Source organism: Dromiciops gliroides, chromosome 5, assembly GCF_019393635.1.
Source record: "Dromiciops gliroides isolate mDroGli1 chromosome 5, mDroGli1.pri, whole genome shotgun sequence".
NCBI lineage: Eukaryota > Metazoa > Chordata > Mammalia > Microbiotheria > Microbiotheriidae > Dromiciops > Dromiciops gliroides.
In genome coordinates, this window is record NC_057865.1 from 19541571 (window position 1) to 19567576 (window position 26006).

Consider the following 26006-nt stretch of genomic DNA (forward strand, 5'->3'; position numbering starts at 1 on the left):
TATTCATTATTTCTTACCTGAGACAGTAAAATTCTATTGCTTTCATTTCATTCATATATCACAATTTGTTTAACCATTTCCCAAGTGAAAAGTATCTTCTTTATTTCTTTTTTCCTTTTTTTGCTATCGCAAAAGTGCTACTGTAAATAAATTAGCTCTTTTTACCTTTCCCCTTTAAAACAACACAGATTGGGGGCAGCTAGGAGGCACAATAGATAAAGCACCAGCCCTGGATTCAGGAGGACCTGAGTTCAAAGTCGGCCTCAGACACTTGACACTTACTAGCTGTGTGACCTTGGGGTAGTCACTTAACTATCAGCGACAGATTCATTCATCAGTCATTTATTAAGCACCTACTATGTGCTGGGTACTGAGCATACAAAGAACAAAAACAAAACATTCCCTTCCCCGAGGAAGTAAGAAAGTATCCTATACAGAGATAATTAAATAGAAACTGTTTACTAATTCAACAGTGTAATTTGGGTGGTACCTGACTGACCACAATCTCCTAAAAATGAGGGAGTTTACCAACTGATCTTGGAAGGACACTAAATGGAGGTGATGAGAGCCCATGCACGCATACATACACACACATACCCTCACACACACTCACACAGACACTGAGGATCAACTTTATCATTATCCCCCCCCCCCAGGCAAACGCTCTCATCTGCAGCAATTAAGTAGACAAATATGCCATTGTGCCAACAGGAGGAGGATATGAGGCTCCCCACCAGCTAGTAGGTGCAGCTGTCACTAAGCCCTCTTAAGCCAAGCAGCACTGAGAGAACAGTAGGGGAGCTATTCTTTGTGCCTGGTTATGTAATATAAATAACTTTCTATTGTGGAAATCGTTTATCCCTCTAGTTTCTGTTCATTTCCTTAACCCCTGAGCTCTAAGCCTAAGTGTGCCACCCCCCACCGTCTCCAAGAAATGGCACAACATCTCCCCTCCTGGCACATGTCCCTTTTAAAATATTCTCCCCAAAAGTGGCCGTAGAGATGAGTTCTGAGAGGCTGCCATTAGCCCTTTTGGTCGCTCCCCATCTTCTTCTTTCCCCCCTCCTATACGCAGATACTCTTTTGATGTCTTTGTTGCTCAGGGTATTGTTGGCTGCAGGGCTGAAAGAGCACAGATGACATTTGAGTGTCTTGTCTCTGTAGGAAGTTATTTTTAAAACAAGTGCAGACGGAGAAACCACAGCATGGTAAAAGGCTGAAAGAAAAGCAAGACTGGAGAAGAGCTGTCTCAAGCATCAGCATTAGCTACCAGCTGAATGGTCCCTAGCGCCCACCTCCTGTTCTTGCTCCTCTTATGTACAGGGATCCTCGGATGGGGGAGAGAGAGAGAGAGAGAGAGAGAGAGAGAGAGAGAGAGAGAGAGAGAGAGCGAGCGAGCGAGCGAGAGCGCGTGCGCGCAAGAGCACTGCAAGGGGCCTTTGAGTTCATCTTGTCCAGCTTCCCTCACTTTACAGATGAGGAAACTATGGTTCAGAGGGGTCCCACAGACAGTCAGTGTCAGGGTGAGATATGAATTCAGGTTCTCTGACTCTGATTCCTGTTTGCAAATAGAAAAGCTCACTTTCTTCACAACAACCTCAGTTTCTTCATCTGTAAAAATGGGCATAATAACAGCACCTACCTTGTTGTGAGGGCGTAATGAGAGAATAATAAAACACATAGCCCTTTATAATAGTAAAGCTCTTAGCTCACAGTGACTGGCACATAGTAAGTGCTTTATATGTGTTGTTGTTGTTGTTCAGTCGTGTCCAACTCTGTGAGCCCCAGTTGAAGTTTTCTTGGCAAAGATATTGGAGTGGTTTGCTATTTCTTTCTCCAGCTCAGGGTGAAGTGAATTGCCCAGGGTCACACAGGTAGTTAAATGCCTGAAATCAGATTTGAACTCAAGAAGATGTAAATGTTAGTTATTTTTAAGTGGGATGAGCAGAATTCTAACTAAGGTAGTATGATTAGGGCTTTGTCACACACAGGGCACTGAAGTTTAAGGGGCACTGACAATTGCACTCCTTTAACTGGTAGAACAATTTGCATTTAGGTTATATAACTATTTGGTTAAATAGGAATCTATCAGATGACCCCTTCCCCATTGCTTCTTTCTTCCTGGCAGTAATGACCCAAGTGATCTCCTGCCTAGACTGTTCCTTCCTTGTTCTCCCTTCCCCCAACAGCAGCCTCAGTGTCCTCATGTATTTCCCTTCAGTCTCACTAGGGGATATTTTGTATTCTTTGCCTGGAGTGCTGGAGTTGCTGGTTGTGCCTCTGTTACTATTAGTTTTATTTTAATGGATGAGCAAATTTAGACTCAGATGGAAAAGTTGTGACTTGCTTGGGGTCATACAAGTGTTTAGTGTCAGAACCATGTCTAGAACCCTGGTCTGGAATTTGAAACCTGTCGTTCATGACACTCCTTGGTTATCCCCCTGGGCCTAAGGCAGGGCTTCTCAAACCTTCTTTGTACCATGGACCCCCTTGGCAGGCTGGTAAAGCCCATGAATCCCTTTGTACAATGATGTTGGATTACACAGTAAGCCCCCCCCAAAAAAAACCCCAAAACACAGTAAGCCAATTATATTGAAATAGAATTATCCAAAAAAATTTTAAAACAAGTTCATGTTTCCCTCAGGCCCTATGAGAATAGGCTTAATATTGTATAGTAAATATGTTTAAGATTTGTAGACAGAAAACAAAATGGCTGGGTCAGTTCTTCCCTTAAGTGAATAGAGCATTTCTATAGAGTTAGCCATGTTTTAGTCTCATTCAATTAATTATTCAACAAGTATTTATTGAGTGCTGTGCTAGGTCCCAGAGATACAAAGACAAAAGTGAAAATGGTTCATGACCCAAAGGAGCTCACATTTTATTGGATAACATGTGTGTTATATTTAATTTATATTTATTTTTTTCAATCAATGAACATCTCTTTCTCTCAAATCTATCCCCCCACTCATTTTAAAAAGTAAAGAAAAATTCCCATTATAAACATTTATAGTCAAGCAAACCAAATTTGCACATAGGTTAAAGATATGTACGTATATGTATATATAACACATATATACATATATATATATGTTTATGGCTGTATGTATGTATATATGTACTCTTCCAGATTTGAGTGATTTTATTTGTGGAAAGGTACAAAAATATACATAGTCCTGGGAGAATGGAGTAAGTAGCCCCTCAGAGAAAAGGACTTTGGGAGAAACACAGATATCTCAGAGGACCTGAGAGAAAGCAGCCCTCAGAGAAAAATTGCTTAGTGAATATAAAGATGGACAAAGTGTCTTGTCTTCTAGCAGCTCATTTACATATGATTATAATGAAGACTTTGAGACTGATAGCTGTGAAATCCTTATAACTAGAATGTGTTGGTAACTGGGTTAATTGTATGTTGCCTAATTGTGGTAGGTCTGGTTGAAATGTGAATTTTGGTTTCTCACCCTAAGGTAGAGATAAGTCATTTCACACCAGGACGACCTGCTTTAAGATAGGAGAGGAGAGGAGGGTCCCACTGAGTCTAGCTGGGTGGAAGGTTAAGAGCTGGGATTGCCTTCTATGGCTTGAAGGGAACAGGGTGAGCCTAGCTGAGTGGATGGCTTGCAAAGAGTGAGAGATAAGAGAAGTGTTTAGAGCTTACAATGCCCTGCTGTGGAGCTGACTGGAAGATGTTGGGTTTTGTATTTCCCACTGGGAGCTGAACTGATAGGAGGAAAAGGGTTGCTTCTGGGAGCTGACTGGAGGAAGAAGAATCTGATTATGAAAAGGAGAAGCAGTCCTGACTGGAAAGCCTCTCAATGCCCAGGCAAGGGACAATATCAGAATCGCTCTTTAGATCCAAGAACTAAGGGAACTATTTTTGCTTAAAAATTAAAAAGGGCAATGCTGACATTCTAATTCCTCCCACTGAACATTTCCATCTCCAGTTTCGTAGACTAGGAATGCACTCCTTGGAATCCTTAACTTCTTTCAACTCAAGTATCATCTCCTACTTTCCTCCTGTGCCCCATGCCCCACCCCCAAGGTGTTCATGCCTAAATCCTTCTCTTGGTTTCTTTGCATCTGTGTGTGCACATAGCATATTCTTATATTTTTATATGTTTCTCCTTGGTGGAGTATAAGCTTCTGGAGGGCAAGGATTATTTCATTTTTGTCTCCATATCTCCAGAGCCTTGTCGACATGCTGGTATACAGTGGGTGCTTAATAAATTCCTTTTGATTAATTAATAGGAAAAAAAACCTGGGTTTGAATCCTGGTTATGTTACTCCCTACCCACATGATCTTGGTCAAGACATTTGACATGAGAACTTCAGGTTCCACACCACAAAATTAGGGAATTGAGTGAAGTCAATTCATTCTAGCTCTGAATCTCCAGGTCAATGAAGAATACTGAGGAGCAGAAGCAGTGCTAGATGTTGCAGCAAGGTGGTGCTGTGGTGGAGTGCCAAATCTGGAGTCAGGAGACCTGAGTTTGAATCCTGTCTTAGGCCCTTACTAGCTGGGGCACCCTGGGAAAGTCATCACACTCTTTCAGCCTGTTTCCTCATATGTAATATGAGGATAATAATAGCATGTATGTGACTGGGTTGTTGTAAGGACCAAAAATGAAGTAAACACACACAGACACACATTTTTATATATGTGTGTGTATATATATATGAATGGATATGTATTTATCTAGTATATATATGGCACTTAAAAAGCTAAGCACCCCATAAACTGCTTATATCATTATGAATTATTATTATCAAATTCATGAAGGGTGAAAGGTCTTTTATCTTTCTTTTAATCCCCAGGGCTTGGCACATAGTAGGTGCTTAATAAGTGATTGCCCCCTTTCCTCTAAGTCCATTCTCTGAAAGTGTAGGCTGCTATACTGTACCACCAGAGGAGCCGGTGCCCTGCGCAGAGGGTAGATGTTGAACATGTTCCTGGAAGCAAAGATTATGGCTCAGTCTGTTTGCAGCCAATAAAACAGACTGTGACCTGGCCAAACACAAATACACTCAGACATATGAGTACACACACACACAGACAGGCAAGACAACAAAACCAAAACCAAAAACAAGCCTCAGGCGCCGCTGACCGACACTTTTATGGTTGACATGGATTGTTCAAAATATATTGAGTTTACAATGACGCAGGCCAGTTGTGACAGCTGACAGTGCCAAGTCACATATTGTCTCAGTTATGAATCATCCTGAGATGTGGCCCTGAAAAGTTTGATGCTGATTTGGGAATTTAGGAGAAAGAAGACCAGTAAAAATGGCAGTTAATGAATGGAATGACAGGAGTGGAAGGGGCTCAGTGGCTCTCTAATACAAGTCAAGTCAACAAGCATTCATTGGCCACTTACTATATGCCAAGTGCTATGCTAACTCCTGGACAGCCCACAGCTGTGTAAGAATCCCCCTGAAAAGTGGTCAGCCAGCCTTTGCTTAAAAATCACAGTGAGGACGAATCCATCCTCCCTGGGCAGCTTATTCCACTTTTGGGCAGCTCTTATTGTCAGGAAGTTTGTTCTGGCCTCCAGGCTAAATCTGCTTCTTCCCAGACTCTACCCATTGAGAGGCAGTGTGTCATAGTGGGCCTGGAGTCAGCAAGACCCGAGTTCAAATACTGCGCCCCACCCAACACTTACTAGCTCAGGGATATTAAAGTTCTTAGCATATCTCAGACTCAGTTTCCCCAGATTTAGGGTTAGGAGATTGGATTCAGTGGCCTCTGGGGCCCTGACACCTCTCAGTCTGTGTCTCTGTGATTCCAGGTCAGCTCTCTGGGGTGAAAAGAACAAATGTAAACCTTTTCCCACCTGACAGCCCCTCAGACACCTGCAGACAGCTTCTCTGCTGCCACCTTATTGACCTTCAGTCCCTAGTAAATAATTTCAACAGGCAGCACACACAGGGAGAACACAGGGCTTTGCTTAGTGTGCTTTTCTGTGGCAGGCAGAGAATCTTGGTGTTTCTCCCATTTCTTTCAACTGAGAAGGAAGTAAAAAATTGAGGCAGAACTGAGCCTGTTCACTTCAAGACTCCCTGAGGAAAGAGAATGTGAGGCTGTTGTCTTTCTCTTCTCCATTCTTAGAACCATGTTTGGCACATCGGGACCAGACCAGTGGATTCTTTGGCATGTAGAGAGAACTCCCATATGTCTAGGCTCCCTTTTCCAGGGCAGGGCCGTACCCTTTCTGCAATCTAGAGACTTGCCTAAGAGCACGGAGGAGTGACTTGACCAGTATAATATAGCTAGTATGTGGCAGAGGTGAGACTCGAACCCAGGCCTTCCTGCCTTCCAGAACAGCTCTCTCTACTTCACCACACTTGTAGGCACTAAATAAATGTTTACTGAATCAAACTTAAATGAGATGAGGTGGCTAATCTTGGAGATAAGGGATGAACAAGGATAAGATAAGGATTATAGGTAGGCAGAACTATGGATAGAGTACCAGATCTGGAGTCAGGAAGACCTGAATTCAAATTAACCTCAGACACTTACTAATTGAGTGACCCTGGGCAAGTCACTTAACCTCTGTCTGCCTCAGTTCTTTCAGCTATTACATGGGGATAATAATAGCACCTTTCTTCCAGGGTTGTCGTGAGGATTAAATGAGATCATAATTGTAAAGTGCTTAGCACCGTGACTGGAACATAGTAAGCGTTATATAAATATTAGCTATTATTGTTATGACTTGAGCTAGTAACATGAGAAAAAGACAAAGGGGAAGGGCTTACAAAAAAAAAAAAAGAATGATAACATTTTAGAACTTGGGAGGCACCTTAAAGCTTGTCTACATTTCAAGTTTGCAGATAAAGAAACAGGTTTCAACAAGCCAAGATTTGCTCAGGGACAGTCTCCTGGAGTTACTCTGGGAATGGGGCCTTTTAGGGGAAAGGGTTTGGTAGTAAATGGACAGCAGATTCTCAGGGATCATGTGGGGAGGAAAAAAGAGGTTTGGGCTCCCACATGGAAGGGGTAAATGTGTTATCAGAAAGGCAGAGGGCTCATGTGGGTGCTAGAAGAGTGTCTGTAGATTGATACAATTGTGTTCATCGTGTCAGTTGTTTCTAACCTATGAGCCACTGACCCCTGGAAAAATAGAGATGTTTCAGTGGGACTACAAAACCATAACTGAACCAGAAACTGTCATTTTTATGATGCATATTTTCTCAATCAGCACACATGGCAATGCTACCTTTGTGTTTGGGTCCAAGAAATTTTCTGATATTAATAGTAACAACAGCTAACATTTATATAGCACCTTAAGTTTTACAAAATGCTTTAAATACATTCTTTTATTTGATCTTCATATGAAAGGAGAGCCTAGGAACCACTGAACTATGGTACCTGGTTCATAGCAGTTGTTTTAAAAAATACATGTTTCACCAAGCTCCCCAACAAAAACTACAGAAACTGTTGCTATATCTTTAAGAGAAAAATGGAATGTTGTGGAAGTAGTGATTTTTTAAAATTTCAGTTTGGAGATAACCATTCAAAGGGATAGGTTTGAGAGAAGCTGGAGATACACTACTTTCCTGTCAGAGAGAGAAGTTGGAGAAAACAGAGAGTCAATGAAGTAAGTCTTCTTTCTTGATTAAATTGTTTTTAAGCAAAGAGAATGAAGAGGATTCTTGAGAGGAAATTTTGCTTGGTGTCTGGAGCAAACTAAATAATGGGACCGTATTTTCGGAAGTAAGGAAAAGTCACTTGCAGTTATAGCTATGGTTTGTAGTCACTCTGACTTTGATCTTTCTCACAACTAAAAGTATTTTAATACATTTATTAAAGTATATAAAGTATTTAATCAATTATTATTTATTGCCTTGTTAACAAACTGTATAGTCAGTAACATTAATATTTAATACTAGGAGATATAGGGTTTTGATATAGAGAAAGATTAACTTCTCTACTAATACTTAATAAACTGTGATGGGGCATCAAGCTCACTTGTTAATTGAGAGTATGCTAAATCACTTTTAATTAATAAAGAAATATGCAAACATACTCCTAGATCATCCTAGAATTCATGATAATAAGGTGAAATATGGGAACAAATAACATATCAGGCTCCGGGTGACTCACAAGTGAGGTTGGTTAACCCACAACACCTTGTTATGTTTATTAAATGCTTGTTCATAGATTGATTGATAATGTGATCCTAATGTGGACCTTTAATTTCTTTCATATGCATAATCCCTCTAGTCGTACAGATGACAGCCTTCCCAAGTTTGCCAATCTTGTGGGACTCATTCACAGCCTTCTACTGATCCCCGTAAGGGGTCCACCCAACATGTTGGGGGAGGCTTTCCTGAGATCACTTGATATTGTGTAGTTGTCAGTGGAGCAGATAGGTCTTTCAATAATCCATGCCAAATTTGAAGACCCATAATACTTAACCTTCCTTTTCCCTAGTCTGGACTTGGGATTTGGAGGGCAGTGAGGGTCCTGGAGGTGAATGGAAAAAGCAGAGGGTGGAGGCCCTTCAATGTAGACCGATGATGGAACAAAAGGAAGCAGCAGTGGCAACCAATGAGATACTCTGGTCTCCTTATCAAGCTGTCCCTGTAACAGGATGTGTGAATAGCCCACATTGTCCCTTGTTAACATAGCAAAGTCCCCATTTGAAGGCTGTTAGAGGCCAGGTGGTCCAACCCCCTCATTTTGCAGATGAGAAAACCGAGACCCCAAAAGCAGAAGTGATAGCCCAAGATCACATAGGTGGTTAGCAGTGACCACAAGTCCTCTACTTCTCTGTCCTTCACCTGGGCTGTCTTGCCCTTACTATGGCTAAAATTTCCTATTCACTTTGAGCTGATCTGAGCCTAGAAGAACCCAAGAAGTCCCCATAATTGTCTGTTTTGTTTTGCTTTGTTTGGGCTGATTGAGATCTAAGTCATCTTATCTCAGACTCACAATTTATATGTGGAAAAGAGTGACTGCACATCCATGTCAATTCAGTGCTGGCACTGTCCTAGGCACTGAGAACACAAGGATGAAAACCAGCAAAATTCTTACCTTCAACAAACTTTGGTTCTAATGGGAGGATGGGATGCACATGTGTGGTGGTGGTGGTTCAGTCACTTCAGGCATGTCCAACTCTCCATGATTCCCTTTTTTTTTTTGCGGGGGGGGGGGGGGGGGTGTTCCTTGGCTGATATTGGAGATGTTTGCTGCTTCCTTCTCCGGTTAACACATAAATGACCCTAATACCCATTTAGAATGATATAAAAACAAAAGAGAGATCAGGCAAAATCCTAGGAAAACTGGGAGGAGAGATTGCTTTTTGGCTGGGGGTGGGAGGGATCCATGGAGGAGACAACACCTGAGCTGGACCTTGAAAGAAGAGGATTTCCCCACTGGCCCTTTTAGCCTATAGATGTCCTGGTGTGTCCCTATCATGGAGAAACCTTCCCTTAACTCGGCCATCCCTTCAGATGATCGCTATGCCTCTTGTGCCTCACCAATGAGCTCATAGACATGCTCTACATTTGTTTCCTCACCATCCATGCAGGCCATAAGCTCAGGCAGTCTGGTTGCTTGGGGCCTCGCTACTCACCTGAAACAATTCTCTGGGAAAGGAGGTCATGAGATACCTCCTCCTAACTGAAGACAACAGACTTGTTGTCTGTCCTCATCCTGCTTGATCTCTAAAATTTAACACCGTGGGCCTCCTCCTCCTCTTCCCCTCCTCCTCCTCTTCCCCTCCTCCTCCTTGTTAACTTCTCTGCTTATGTGGCATTACATTCTGCTGCTTCTCTTACCTCTCTTACAAAGCTTTCTCTGTCTCCTTTTCTGATTTCTGGTGCTCCTCTCACTTCTTAAATAGGATTGGCCTTTTAACCCTCTTTTCATCTCTCTTTTCATGCTTTCCCTTAGTGATTTTATCTAATCCCCTAACTTCAACTATCTCTTCTGTGCAAATAGCTATAATTATCTATCTATCCATCTATCTAACTATATGTCATCTATCTTTCTATAATTGATTTAAATATCTACCTATCTTTCTATCATCTACCTGTCTGTCTGTCTGTCTATCTATCTATCTATCTATCTATCTATCTATCTATCTATCTATCTACCTATCTACCTATCTACCTACCTACCTACCTACCTACCTTTCTGCTGTGAGAAAATAATAGGATTTGGCAGATACTCAAAGGGCCCACCTGTCAATTACTCTAAACTGATTGAATTAAATGAGAGTGATTGGCTTTGCTGATTAGTTTACTTCAAGTTAATTAGATTGTAACCACACCTGGGTAGCCCCTAAGGAGGTATTGTTCTCAGAAGCTAAGGACTTTGAACTCAACTCAAGACCATCTTCAAGTCCAGTGAACCAATGGATTTGGATGATGCTAACCAATCAACTTGAAGCAGTGTGTAAGGACCACCTCTGCTCTGGACCTATATATAAAAAGCTTCCACACTCAGTTTGAGGGGCAGTTCATGGTTGAAGCAGGCTCCTGGTGGAGTACTTGAGGAAGAACCAGACCAGGCTGGAACTCTAGGCTAGATAGGCCTTTTCTTAACTCCACGTGTTCTTTTTTTCTATTACCTAGTAATGCTTTAATAAATGCTTAATGCCGAAAGACGAGTGCTAAAGCTTCTAATTTAAGGTGACCGCACATTAGATTTTAAACATCATACTACCTATCTATCTGTCCATCTCTATCAGTCTGTTTATCTTTCTGTCTATTGTATCTCCAGGTATAGACTCTGAGTCCCATGTTTCTAACCACCTACTGGAAAGTCCTTTGAAGTTCAGTGCCAGTCTACTTTTCTGTACTCTGTGTATTTCACATAGCAGCCAAATGGATATTTTTTTCATCTCCCATCCTTATCCCATATTCTCTCCCATATCCATGACTTTGCTATCACCATCCCTTCTACATGGGAGAGAGTCCACCTTAGCTACTGAACTCTCTTCTCTACTTCAAGGTTCAGCTCAAACATTATCTCCTTGATTAAGTTGTCTTTTGACCTCTACTACCCCCTCCCTTCTGAAATCTCTCATATATATTATCTCCCTCTTTTAAAATGTGAGCCCTTTTCAGAACAGGGACCATTTCTTGTTTCTGTTGACTTCCCCAGGGCATGGCCCATAGTAAGTGCTTAATAAATTCTTTTTCATCAATTCCATTAATTAATTATAGTACTTTGCCTAGCTCTCCTTTGTCCATTTCCCATTTTCCTTTTTATCACACCAAGCTATGTCGCCGTTAGATTATAAACTCTTGAAGGACAGGGATTATGCCATTTTCATCTTTGCATGCCCAGCACATAGCCCAGGGGCTGACATAGTATATTAGGTGATTTTTAAATGTTCTTTAAATTGAATTGAGGAAGACAGCATGGTACAGTAGGTAGAGATCACTGGTTTTGAAAGGAGACTTGGATTTAAATCTCTTCTTTATTCTTAGCATCATTATGAATTTGGGTAAGTAACTCTACCCTTTGGGGACCTAGATTCTTCATTTATGTAAAGAAGGAAGAAGACTAGAATAGCTTAGAAGGCCCTTTGAATTCTTAATCCTACGGGCAGAGTTAGGAGGGATTGAATTCTGGGTGTGGTGGATGACCTGGAACCATGGACAGAGGTGCAAGAAGAAAGGATGAAAAAAAAAAGGAAAAGAGAATCCAATTTGGGCAGAACATGGGGGAGGTGAACAGGAGTAACATGAAATTAGCCTGAAAGCTTGCCAGGAACCACACTGGGCAGACAGGTAGATGCAAGGTAAAGGAATTGGTATTTTATCCTATAAATAAAAACAAGCTAGTCTTGATTCCTTCTCACAGTGATGGCAATGCAGAGAGAACATGGGCTTGTCAGGATTCTCTGGGGAATGGATGCTGGAGAATGGGAGAGATCATTCCCACAGGAGTCTTTCTTTTAGCCTGTGTAACAGCAGGTAAGCTGAATGGTAGGGGTGATCTCCTAGCCCCCTGGATGCTCTCCAGATGATCTCCCTGCTGAGCCCTGATGCAATTAAGGCAGGCAGGTTGGAGGAGATCAGAGCTGGAGGCTCCACGGGTTGCCTTGGAAAAGATGTTGAGAGCGATTACTCCAGTGTCGGGTGTGTGTCAAGCCCTGTAGCAGTTTGCAGTTGGGACGTAATGTAGAAGTCAGGCTGCTGCTGTTCGTTCTCATTTGGATCTCAGCCCATCCAGTCCCATTAAGCTAATTACCCAGCTTTGTCAGAACTGCCATCTCGAGATGAGGCTGTCCCGGCATGATTAAAAATATGTTTCCATCCAACTTCCCAAGGAAAGCTCCATCTCAACCCATTTGCAAACATGTGCAGCAATCGATCACAAGCAGCAAAGGAGATGGAGCTCTCTGTTTAGCATTGTAACCCTGGAGATGACAGCTGGACAGAGAAGACCAGAGGCCACCCCCTTTTAGCCTCCCAAATGATCCCTGTAAATTCCCTGTTTCCATCATTTACAATTTTCAGCTTATCCTAAAGGGTGGCTTATCTGCCACTTCTCTGTACACTGTTTTACATATAGTGGCATGATGTGCTTTTCTAGGCAAACTGAACTGTTAGCTGCTTCCCAAATTCAATAGTCCATCTCTCGCCTCCATGCATTTGCACAAACCATTCTCTGTTCCTGGAATCTGCTGCCTCATCCTCACCTTTCAGAATCCTTTCTTTTCTTCAGGACTTAGTCCACATGCCACCTTCTCTGTATGAAGCCAACAAGACAAGTCAACAAGCATCAATTAATCACTCACTATGTGCCATATCCCTGATCAATCTCTCAACTGAAGGAAAATGTGTTTTCTTTCCACAGATTTTGTTATAAGATCTTAGATCTCTCCTTTCTTTCTCTCACTCTCTACTTCATGGTATACTTATCTGTGTATATGCCATATTACCTGCAGTAGAGAGTAAGCATCTGGAAGGCAGAGATGGTATTTTTTTTTTACCTTTTTATTCCTGGTGTCTGCATCCATCCATATGTCTTCCTCTGTTTCTCAGAATTCTTTGCATTTATCTATTGTTTTTACAGAACAATCTATACCACAATAATAGTGTATATTGCCTCAGTGTCCATTGTTTTCAGAAGTTTAAATATTCCCTTTCTTCCCTCTTCTCTCTCCTCTTCCTCTTCCTCCTCTCCTTTTCTCTGTTTCTCTGTGCATGTGTCTCTATCTTCTGCCTCCCAATATATTTTCTACAACATAACTTTCAGAATTATTGTGTTTTTCGTTTGAGGATTCAAAGTACAGTCTCCCCATCCAGTTATTAGTTATCTCAGCTCTCCAGGTTGCTAAATGATACATGATGATTGTTAACCAGAGCCCTTAATGTCTGTTGAACAAGCTTCTTTTTGTATGAATTTTGAGCATCTTCCAGCATTTACTTGCTTGTGTGTCCCTAGCACCATTTCTTCCCTAGGGGTTTCATCGTTTTCAAGTGTTACATTCTCTTTTCATTTTTCTTTGTGATGACAGCAGATATCTGTTTCTAAGGCAGCATAGAATTTCTTTATTTCTTAGTTAGCATATTGAAAAGCTGGCCCAGGCTCCCCAGTAGGACCCACCTTATTTTCATTGTTGCCCTTAGCACTTCTCTACCATGTTATGTGTTTACATAGTGCTGTTTTCATTTGCATCTCTAACCTATAGGATATATGTGTGTTTGGGGTTTTTTAGCTGGGACTTTTAGTTGTAACTACAGCCCAGAACCAAATCTCTGGGTTTTCCCAATGCATGTTCAATCTTGGGGGTGTCTCAATAATCATACTTCTTGGTCTGATCCCCAATCAGCATTTCCCCTGGGATCATAAGAATTTGATTCCTATCTATCTATGTAGGAAAGGAGGAGGGTCTTCAGCTCTCATACAAGCACTCAGGCTAACAGTACATACAGTATAGGACAGGCTCTGTTGCCCTTAGCCTGCTTCCCCTACCAAAACACAAAGCACAAAGGTCTCATTCCTCAACATTAAGGGTTCGAATATCCTAAACCTTTGGTGAGCCCCCAGTCCCCTAGCACCTGCATAGTCCTCATAATGATAATACTTTCCCAAGATGCAGGTTTCTCCACAAGAGGAAAGTGCCCAGGTTTCCCCTCCAGCTAGCCCCCAACTTCCAGTCAATTCCGCAGTGTTTCTCACTTACTGTAGCCAGGTGCTGAGGTCCTCCTCTCCTCAGCAGGGAAGCTCTGGATGGGAGAGAGGTCTGCAGAGGTGGTCCCTTAGCCCCAGATCTGCACAGTCCACATAACTCAGAATCCCAGTGATGTCACAGCTTAGTCTCTTGCCGCGCCATGATCCCAGCTCTACCTTAGCCTAGCAACCCCTCCCCACTCTACTGGTGTCACTTCTAGAGATATGGGATCCCTGGAGGGACCTCACAGGTGCATGAAGTTGAGTCTCTGCATATAACCATTTCCTTTCTGATTCTCTCAGCTCCAATTCTTCTCATCTCTCCTTCCCATTTTAAAGGTTCAGTCGAAGAACATAGCTCAGTTATAAGCTTAATTAGCAATTTGGTGTCAACCAGGCATCAATAAGTGTCCATCAATCAGTAAGTATTTATTAAGCACCTACTATGTGCCAGACACTGTGATTCTGCTAGGAGCTTCACATCTATGTAATGGAATTGGGGGCATCTGGGGGGAGCCATAGTGCACAGAGCACTGGGCCTAGAGTCAGGAAGACCTGAGTTCAAATGTGACTTCAAATACTTATCAGCTATGTGACCCCAGGCAAGTCACTTAACCTTGTTTGCCTCAGTTTCTTCATCTGTCAAATGAACTGGAAAAGGAAATGGCAAACCACCCCAGCATATTTGCCAAGAGAACTCCATGGACAGTATGGTCCACTGGATTATGAAGAGTCAGACATTACTGAACACCAACAATCCCAACAAAAATGGAGATGATGACCAATTAATTACTTGTGTCTCCTGGAACAAGTCCCCTCCCTTCCCTGGGCCCCAGTTTCCTCATCTATAAAATTGAGTTGAACTAGATGGCCTCTAATGTGCCTTCCAGCTCTGATAATCTGTGCTCTTATGCTCCTATAACAAAGAAAATTTAAGTTGTACGATTATAGGCAATTCACCTAGTCCTTCTGGGCTCCTGTTTCTGGTTGTGTAAAATGAGGGATCTGGGCTAGATGACACCTAATAGCCCTTTGTATTATGTATACGCACACGTACATGCACAAATACACACATGCCAACACATGTACACAGATACATGTACACACACATAAAAATAGACACTCTGTGAACCTTTTTGAACATCATTACGTGCAAGGGAGAAAGAGCCAAGATCCCCAGATACTGACTTACTGCAACTTGGCAAAAAGTCTCTGTTGAATGTCTCTTGACCAACTGCTTCCAGCCTCCACAAACATCTTGTGTTCTGCGGCCTGTCAAGCGCATCCCTGAATTTTAGGTAATTACATTGGCTCCGCTGATGCGTGGCTAATGACTGCGTCTTTCTGGATTCTTTTACAAGGCAAAAAAGGAAAGATTTTCAGGGACACAGGCACTCATCGTCTAATTACAGGTTCCAGATCTTGTGGGAAGGAGCAGAAATGCTCTCTGGTGGCAGCCAAGGGAGTGATGATGAGAAGGTGGGTCTGGCTGAGGGAGGGAGCAGAGCTGCCAGGGGACAAAATGTGAATGGTGTGAGGGTAGGTGGGCTCACAGTGGGGAGAGAGGAAGCAGCCAAGTTTCAGTTGATGCTTCAGGTCAGTCTCAGCCAAGCCCCTCCCCTCCAAGAGGAGTCTGAATCTGAGACTTATCTGTATGAGTAATTTCCAAGAAGCAAATGGCCTCCACCAATGCAGACCAATAGCTCCCGTGGAACAATGAATCTCAGAGAGTTAGTGGGAATACTTAAGAGTGAAGCAACACATCCATTGGTCACACGGCTTGTATGTGTCTTTGAGGCAGCACTCAGATCCAGGTCTTCCTGATTCCATGGCCTACCCTCTCTATCCACTTTTCCATGATGCTTCTTGGCAGACCACGGGCCAATGTAAAGATTCTGTTATGTTTCTGTACATAAATTAATAGATTGAATGAATGCCTAGGCTGGGAAAAAATCATATGATCAAAGCTGTAGAACTAGAAGAGACCTGAGTGATCAACTAGTCTAATCCTTCCATTTTACAGATATGGAAACTGAGGTCCAAAGAGATGAAGCCACACAACTAGTTATTTGTGGAGCTAAGAGCTCTTAGGAAAAGCCCCCATTCTCCATCCTCCCATTTTCCTGAGATTTACAATTTTAGAGAATTCATCAAACTGTTCTCAATGTGTTATAGTAATAGTAGTTAGAGTGATCAAATGCTCTAAGGTTTGTAAAGAACTTTTCACATGTTATCTCATCTGATCCTTACTTTATCCCTGTGAGGTAGGTACCATTATCATTTCCATTTAAGGATGAATAAACTGAGACAAGTTCAATGACTTGCCCAGGATCACACAAGCTAGTAAGTAATTGAGGCTGGATTTGAACTCAGGTCTTCCAACCTCCAAGTCTAGTTCTCTATTGTATTATCTAATTCTCTCAATATAGTTTTCCCCCTCTCCCTTTTAGGTAGCAAAGCATTTAAACCATCTCAGATGAGAACCTGTATTGTTTTCATTTTTTAATTAAAAAATTTATTTTCTCTAGTACCAGTAAAAAAATTGTTTCTCAATTACATGTAAACAAAAAATTTTAACATTCTTTTTAAAATTTTGAGTTCTAAATTCTCTCCTTCCTTTCCTCCCTCCTCTCATCCTTCTTTGAGAAGGCAAACAATTTTATGTGGATTCTACATGTGAAGTCAAAACATATGCAAAACATTTCCATATTAGCTATGTTGCAAATGAAAACAGACCCCTCCCCCCCCAAAAAAAAATCCACCACCACAACAAGAAAAATAATATTCCTGGGAGTTTTCCTTTTGGGATCTCTTTCAGGAGGTGATCAGTAGATTCTTTCAATTTCTATCTTGCCTCCTATTTCTAAAATATCAGGGCAATTTTCCCTGACAATTTCCTGGAAGATGATGTCTGAGCTCTTTCCTTGATCATGATTTTCAGATATTCCAATAATTTTCAAATTGTCTCTCTTGGATCTATTTTCCATGTCAGCTGTTTTTCCATGGAGACATTTCACATTGCCCTCTATTTTTTTTATTCATTTGGATTTGTTTGTTTTTTAAATAAAAGTATTTTATTATTTTCCAGTTACATGTAGATAAGTTTTCAACATGTGTTTATATAAAATTTCAAATTTCAAATTTTCCTCCCTCTCTCCCCTACCTTCCCCCCCTCCCCTAGACAGCAGATAATCTAATATAGGTCATATATATAGATAAATGTATATATGTGTATATGTATATATATATATATAACATCAAACATATTTCTGCATTAGTCATGTTATAAGAGAAGAAATCAGAGCAAAAAGGAAAAACCTCAAAAAAGAAAAACAGGGGCAGCTAGGTGGCACAGTGGATGGAGCACTGGCCCTGGATTCAGGAGGACCTGAGTTCAATTCCAGCCTCAAACACTTAACACTTACTAGCTGTGTGACCCTGGGCAAGTCACTTAACCCCAATTGCCTCACCAAAAAACAAAAACAAAAACAAAAAAAAAACCCCAGCACCAAAACCAAAAGAAATAGTATGGTCCAATCAGCATCCATATTCCACAGTTCCTTTTTTTTTCTGGATTTGGAGAGCCTTTTCCATCATGAGTCTTTGGAACTTTCTTGTACCATTGGATTGTTGAGAAGAATCTAGTCTATCACAGTTGATCAACACATAATGTTGATGATACTGTGTCTAATGTTCTGGTTCTGCTCATCTCACTCATCATCAGTTCATGCAAGTCCTTCCAGGTTTCTCCAAACTCCTCCTGCTCATCATTTCTTACAGCACAATAGAATTCCATTACATTCATATACCACAACTTGTTCAGCCATTCCCCAGTTGATGGGCAACCCCTCAATTTCCAATTCCTTGCCATCACAAAAAGAGCAGATATAAATATTTTTGTACATGTGGGTCCTTTTCCTCTTTTATGATCTCTTTGGGGAAAAGACCCAAAAGTAGTACTGCTGGGTCAAAGGGTATGCATAGCTTTATAGCCCTTTAGGCATAATCATTTGGATTTGTTTTTTTGTGTCTTGGTTTCTCATAAAGTCATTAGTTTCTATTTGCTCAATCCTAATTTTTAAGCAATGATTTTCTTCAGAGAGCTTTAGTATCTCCTTTTCCATTTGGCCAATTTGACTTTTCAAGGGGCTGACATTTTTTTGTGACCCTCCTGTATCACTCTCATTTCTCTTTCAAATTTTTCCTCTACTTCTGTTACTTTATCTTCAAAATACTTTTTTTGAGTGCCTCTATGGTCTGAGACCAATTCATATTTTTCTTGGAAGCTTTAGATGTAGGAGCCTTGAGATTGCTATCCTCTTCTGAGGGTGTACCTCGATATTCCTTGTCACTGAAGAAATTTTCTATGGTCTTCACCTTTCTCTGTCTGCTCATCTTGCCTGTTTTTTTCTTGACTTTTAGCGCCTTAAAGTGGGGCACTGTTTTCAGGCTGTACTGTACTAAGCTTCAGGGGGGTCCCAGGTGGTATGATTTAAGAAGGGGTGGGTTCTTCACTCATCTGGCCTGTTCCCTGGTCCATAGACAACCCCAGGCCAACTTACTAATTAACCAGACAGCAAAACTTTGTGTGCTGTGGTTGTTAGCTCCAACGAGCCTGTGCTCCTCCCACACCTGAACCATCGCTACTCAAACCTACTTACTGGTTCCCAGCAGGGGTGAAAAACCCAAGTTCAGCCTCAGCACCAGCAGAGACCCCTGTAATCTACCCCCTGCCCTCTCACCAGACTGTGAACTTAGTTCCAGATGACACTGGAGCTGCAGCTAATTCAGAGGCTCTGAGGGGTCTCTTTCCCTGGCTTGGCACAACAACAAGAAAAATAAAGAAAGTTTTAAAAGTATACTTTGATATGCATTCATTCAGACTCCATAAGATCTTTCTCTGGACATAGCATTTTTCATCACAAGTTCTTCGGGAATTGTCTCAAATCATTGTATTACTTAAAATAGCTAGGTCATTCACACTTGTTCGTGATACAGTATTGCTGTTACTATCTACAATGTTCTCCTGGTTCTGCTCACTTCATTTTGCATCAGTCATATAAATCTTCCCAGGTTTTTCTAAAACTATCACTTGTCATTTCTTATAGCATAATAGTATTCTATCACAATCATATACCTTAACTTGTTGAGCCATTTCCCAATTGATGGGCATTCCCTCAATTTCCAATTCTTTGCTACCACATAAAATGCTACTGTAAACATTTTTGTGCCTATAGGTCCTCTTCATTTTTCTTTGATCTCTTTGGGATACAGACCTAATAGTGACATTGATAAGTCAAAGAGTATGTATAATTTTACAGTCTTTGGACATAGTTCCAAATTGGTTTCCAGCATGGTTGGACCACAACAATGCATTATTGTTCCTATTTTTCCATACTCCCTCCAGTATTTGTCATTTTCCTTTTCTGTCATATTAGCCAATCTTAAAGGTGTGGGGCAGTATCTCAAAGTCATTTTGATTTGCTTTTCTCTAAACAATAGTGATTTAGAGCATTTTTTTTTCACATGACTATGGGTAGCTTTGATTTCTTTTTTCTGAAAACTGTCTGTTTAACCATTTCTCAATTGGTGAATGATTCATATCCTTAGAAATTTGACTCGTTTCTCTGTGTATTTGAGAAATGAGGCTTTTGTCAGAGAAACTTTCTGTAAACCTCCCACCTCCCATTTCCTGCTTTCCTTCTATCTTGGGTTCATTGATTTTGTTTGTGCAAAAACTTTTTAACACAATCAAAATTATCAATTTTACATCCTGTAATGCTGTCCATGTCTTCTTTGGTCACAAATTCTTCCCTAATCCAAAGATGTGACAGGGAAAAATGTCCATGCTTTCCTACTTTGCTTATGATATCACCCTTTATGTCTAAATCATATACCCATTTTAATCTCAGTTTGGTATGTGATAGGAGATCTTGGTCTATAGCTAGTTCCTGCCAAACTCCTTTCCAGTTTTCCCAGCAAGTTGTTGTCAAATAAATAGTGAGTTCTCATCCCAAAAGGTTGGATCCTTTGGGTTTATCAAACACTAGATTACTATGGTCATTTACCACTGCATATTGTATACCTAAGCTGTTCCACTGATCCACCAAACTATTTCTTAGCCTGGAGCAGATTATTTTGATTATTACTGCTTTCCTGTACAGTTTGAAATCTGCTATGGCTAGGCCATCTTGCTTCACATTTTTTCATTGATTCCCTTGATATTCTAGTGAGGCAATTTGGGTTAAGCAACTTCCCCAGGGTCACACAGCTAGTAAGTGTTAAGTGTCTGAGGCTGGATTTGAACCCAGGTACTCCTGACTCCAGGGCCGGTGCTCTATCCACTGCACCACCTAGCTGCCCCTCCCTTGATATTCTTGACACTTTGTTCTTCCAGGTGAATTCTGTTTTGTTTTGTTTCATTTTTCTATGTCTATAAATTTTTTGGTAGTTTGGTATGGCACTGAATAAGTAAATTGATTTAGATAGAATTGTCATTTTTATTACATTGGCTTGGTCTACCCATGGGGGACACCTTGAACTCAATCAAAACAACACCTGTGCTGGCACTTAATGTCTGAGAACATACCTGGCATTCCCCAATGTTACCCAGTCAATATGTGTCAGAGGCTGGATTTGAACCTAGGTCCTCCTGAGATAATGACACTTGTGTCCTGTTTGTCTTAAGGGATTGCTGTGAGGAAAACACTTTTGAATCCCACATGAGGATATGTATATGAGAATACCAATTGATGGACTTGTACACAAGAAGACCTGAGTTCAAATCCCTTGCTGAAGGAGGCTGCAGCCTGGGCTCCTTTCTCCCCTGCCCAGCTCAGCTCATGGCTGCATGACTGGTCCCTGCTGTTCTCCATTATCAGAACATACCTTCCAATCCTCTGGGAAGAAAATAATCAGGAATGTGCATTTTACTCCTTGATGTCTCTCAACATCTTCTTTTCCCTCAATATTTCTTCTAGGAAGCCTTCCTTGATTGTATGGGTGGCTAATGCTGTCTCTACCTCAATCTTGCTTATCTTATACTTATTTGTATAAGATGTAAGCTTCTTGAAGGCAAGCACAATTTTGTTTTCATAGTTATATCGCCGAGGATGGTGGAGGAAAGGCAGTGAGCTCTTGAGCTCACTACACAATTGCTCCAAAAAAAAAAAAAAAACATCCAAATAATGCCATAGGACAATTCCTGGAGCAGCAAAACCCACAGAAGAATGTGCTGAAATCACCTTCCAACCAAGGATAGCTTGGAAGGTTGGAAGGAGGGAGCTGCTGTGCTGAGACAGGAGTGGAGCCCGACCCCACAGTCACCCTCACACAGATCCAGTCCCAGGATGGCCTTGGCAGAGAAAGAGATCCCCATAGTTATATTGCCATTGATTTCATGCAGTGTTTTTTGTTGTTCAGTTGTTTCAGTCTTGTCTGACTTTTTGTGACCCCTTTTGGGGTTTCTTGGCCATTTCCTTCTCCAGTTCATTTTACAGATGAGAAATTCAGGCAAATAGGGTTAAGGGACTTGCCCAGGGTCACACAGCTAGTAACTGTCTTGAGACCGGATTTGAACTTACGAAGATGAGTCTTCCTGATTCCAAGACCAGTGTTCTATTCACTTCATCACCTAGCTGCCCATTCACACAGTGTTTGGTACATAGTAAATGTTTAATGAGCTTGTTGAACTTAATTGGAATTGTGTTAAAGACAGCAAGACACAAAATAGGAATTAGATTTAAGTTGATGTATAACTGAAGGAGTTTAGTCAATACATTCTACCCTTGATCAATCAGCCAATCAACAAGCACTTGTTAAGTGCCTACTATTTGCCAGGCACTGTACTGGGGCTAGCTTGTACTTGGTTTCTTTAAAAAGTAGTGTTTCTGAGGAAGAAAGCTTCCCAGGACACTCTCCTGCCTCTGTTTCCAAATTTTCCTAGCTAGGACAAAGTTTTCTAAATGCTGAAGTCTAACAATACATCATCCATGCTTAACAGAGTATCCTATGCGCCAGAAAAAAAAAAAAAAACAAAAACCAACTACCTGCACTGTTTCCTTATGATAAGATTTTAGTGATTTCTTCTGTGTTTACATCATCCACTGAATTCCTTCCCCATCCTTATTCATGAACTGTCCTTTATCATAAAGAAGAAAAAAAGGAGGGGAAAAATCAGTAAAACTAATCAGCTTATTGAAAAGGCTGACACTTTGCAACATTACATGCCCATGGTCTTCACCTTTACAAAGAAGCAAAGAGAGGTATTTGCCGAGCTCTTTTCTTTGGGGAGAAGCTTGACTATATTTTCAAGCATCTGATTTCAGTTATATTGTGGGTGATTAACATCATAGCAGTCATTATATTTACATACAAACACATTTACACACACAGTTTTCCTAATCTACTTACTTTACTTTGCATCTGTTCATGTAAACCTTCCCATGCTTCCCTGTCTCCATCCTATTCATCATTTATTACAGCACAGTGATAATTCAATTACATTCATGTGCCACAGCTTGTTTAGCCATCCTCCAATTAATGATTCATCCCCTGTTTACAAGTATTTATTAAAGGGAAGCAGCAGATGGTTGTGTGGTAAGCACTGAATTTGGAGTCAGATGAGATGAGCTCAAGTCCAGGCCCCCAGAACACACAGAACCATGGATGCAGTGGCAGAAGGATCTTAGATCTATAACTGGAAGAAACCTTTGAGATCATCTAACCTTATTTTGGAAACTGAGGCTCAGAGAGATTGGAACTTGTGCAAAGCCACACAGAGGATAAGTGACAGAGCCTAGATTTGTACTGAGGTCATCCATCACCAAGTTGAGTGTTTGTTCCCAATGTATCATCCCACTGCCTCCCATGACCTCGTGGAGACTGTTGAATCACATTGAGAACTGTCAGTTCAGCTGTCACCATTTAAGTGGTTCCATCTTCTGAACCTGAAGAATTCTTCTTTTCCCCCACCCAGCCCTCATTCTAGGTTGATGAATAGCAATTGAGCCCTTCACACTTGCTTGTAATTCTTCCGCTCTGACACTTCTGACTACTGATAGGTTTTCTGGGAAATCTCTAAATCACACATTGGACCCAACTCAAGGAGATAATGTAGTTTCAATTGAATTGTCAGTGTCCTGGCTCTGCCAGACCTGGTGCTTGGACAGTCCAGTTGCTTGCGTTGCAAAACTTTGAGATTAAATATCACACACTTCCCTCTTTGTGATTTTAATAAGTGGGCAAAAGGTCGGCTCTGAAGCCAGATGATGAATTATATGTTTATTATTCCAAGACAAGTACATGCTGTCGGAAAACCTTCCTGGAAGGCACCGTGGAGTTAATTACTTAAAATATCCTTTTGATTCACTGGGCTCTAGGAAAATGGTTAAGCAATTGATTCTGTCATGTTAAGTTATCAGGGAAAAAAATGGTGTTGAGTCCACAAGTGTTGAAATTGACATTCTCTCCCTCTAATCTAAAGCCTCACTGTAAATGAGTGTGTAGTTCACTTGGGGGCAGAAATGCAGATTTTGCTGACAAGCTGTGGCTTCCCTAGAGAAGACAAGTTGTTGACAGCTTGACTTTGGGCTGATGGACTGATTTCTTTCTTTTCTTTCTTTTTAAATCCTAGATGCTGAAGAATACCAGCCTCCAATATGGAAATCATACTGTGAGTACCAGAAATTAAATCCATCTCAAAAACCCGTTAGTCCTTTTCCCCATCCCCTTATTTAATTATTCTTTAAAATTGACTCTAGCACACTTAGACAGCCCTTGATGGACGACACCCATTATTTGTCCACTAGCTTAGGTTCAGCTGAAGATGGAGAACAATGCAACGAGTTTCCCCAGTCCCTGCTGTGGCTGTGGCCCGCCCAGAAGCCCACAGCATTTGGCCAACAAACAACAGGAACTTGAGATGAGATGATAGGTGAATTCTGGCTTCCTGCCCTCTCAACTCTTGACATTTTTGCTCAGGCTTTCAGCAAGGGTACAAGAAATGGTTTATGAGTTGGAAGTTTGCCCACCCAAAGGTGGACTATGCAGCCAACCTGGTCCACATGGAAAGGGGACTAGATTTGGAGTTGGGCACTCTGCCACGTTCCTCCTGTGCACCCTTAAACCCTTCACTTGAGTTTTCTGGGTCTCAGTTAACTCATCCAGGTAGCAAATATTAGATGAAGACCCCTCCAGCTCTCTGCCTGATGGCTGTCTGGAAGAAGTTTTGGGGAAGGTTTGCATGGGCTCCAGCCCACCCGGAGTGCCCAGCCTGCCCTTTCTAAATAAGACTATGAAGGACAATGCTTAGCGTACCCAGAGTCTTCCTGCTTAGAGGTGGGAGCAGAAAGATGCAAATCATGACTCCCACCCATATTTAGTTTGAAGGGAGGCAATGGTATAACAGAGAGCCAGGCCTTGAAGACCCCCCAGTGGCAGACCAACAGAGTGATTCTCTCAGATCTGAAAGGTACTGGGATAGTTTGGTTTTTTTATCTTTCTGCTCCAATCAACATTTGGCGGGGAGGGGAGTCATCATTGTGTTGCTCCTGCCTATATTCATGATGATGGTTGGGGGAAGGGAGGCAGAGCACAGGGGCATCTCCCCCAAACCTTTACGGCTTCTTCTCTGGAGCAGGCAGACAGAGAGAGCCTGATGGGCCGAGCTGGCTGTGACAGAAAGGGGCCTCTCATTTTCTGATAGCAGTTCTGTGGTCTGGAGGCTGAGTACCGGCAGTTGTGGCCTGGAATAAATCCAAGAGGTAGAAAAAGGCAGAGTAGGGGAGCCGCCTTTACTCTTAAAGGTTTTTTGCTCCTTACAATGTTATTCAACAGGACAAATGCCAATAGCAGCAGCAGTAGGAGCTGGGAAGAGGGCAAGAGTGGCAGTGGCAAAGTCAGCATCCACACCAACTTTTTATTGAGCTCAGCTCTGAGTTCCCTGGTAGGGGTGCTACAGCTTCCGCTCCATGCAAGATTTATTAAAAGAAAGGAGCCACTGAGACTTCTTTGGGCAGCTTTTTTGGAGGCCTGGACCTTCCAGAGCAGAGGGCAGGTGGCTCACAAAACTGTGGTGCAAAAATGTAATTGGAAAATATTTAACAAAATAAATAAAAATGCAATGAAACATAGATGATCTTAATTTGTGGTTTTCTAAGTCAATAGCTTCTCTAAATTTTTCCCAACTAAAAAAAAGGGGGAGGGTGGAGTTTAGACTAAATGATATTTGAGTTCAAGGGCCAACCCTTCAATCCTACAAAAATACATGTTTCATGAACATTTCTTAGAGTTAACATATTGGGTTTTGGTCCAATTTATTATATGATCAGCTCAGGCTGTATTTGGGGTTTGTTCTCTATGTACTTTGGCTTTGTATGTACTGACGGCACGGTGCCCACGGCAAGGCAAGTACCTGGCAAGTTGAAGCACCGCTCACACCACCTTGATGGCTGCCTGCCCCCTGACCCCAATAAAATGACAACAATAACAACAAACTGTCAAGTGGTTTAACACCAGAAACTGATGTGATTTTTTAATCAGTTGAAATGACATTAACAATGAGACACCAGACCCACTGAAGTATTGAGTATACATTGCTTAGGCAAGTAAACCATTCATTTGAAAGTACATCGAAGGGGCAGCTAGGTGGCGCAGTGGATAGAGCTCCGGCCCTGGATTCAGGAGGACCTGAGTTCAAATCCAGATTTAGACACTTGACACTTACTAGCTGTGTGATCCTGGGCCAGTTACTTAACCCCAAATGCCTCACATACAAAAAAAAAAAAGAAAGAAAGAAAAAGAAAAAGAAAGTACATCGAGGCCCCGTATAAATAGTTGTCTGCAGACCAGCACCACATCCATGGAGAATTGATGC

The 26006-nt window shown here is 41.6% G+C and overlaps 1 protein-coding gene across 1 annotated transcript in view; it reads left to right on the forward strand.

The window, feature by feature from the left end:
• The window catches only part of CHN2 (chimerin 2), a 295322-nt gene that overhangs the window by 135744 nt on the left and 133572 nt on the right, over nt 1-26006 (forward strand). The window contains exon 2 of the mRNA XM_043966788.1: nt 23766-23804. Coding sequence (XP_043822723.1) covers nt 23766-23804 — 39 coding nt within the window. The remainder of the gene's footprint in view (nt 1-23765; nt 23805-26006) is intronic.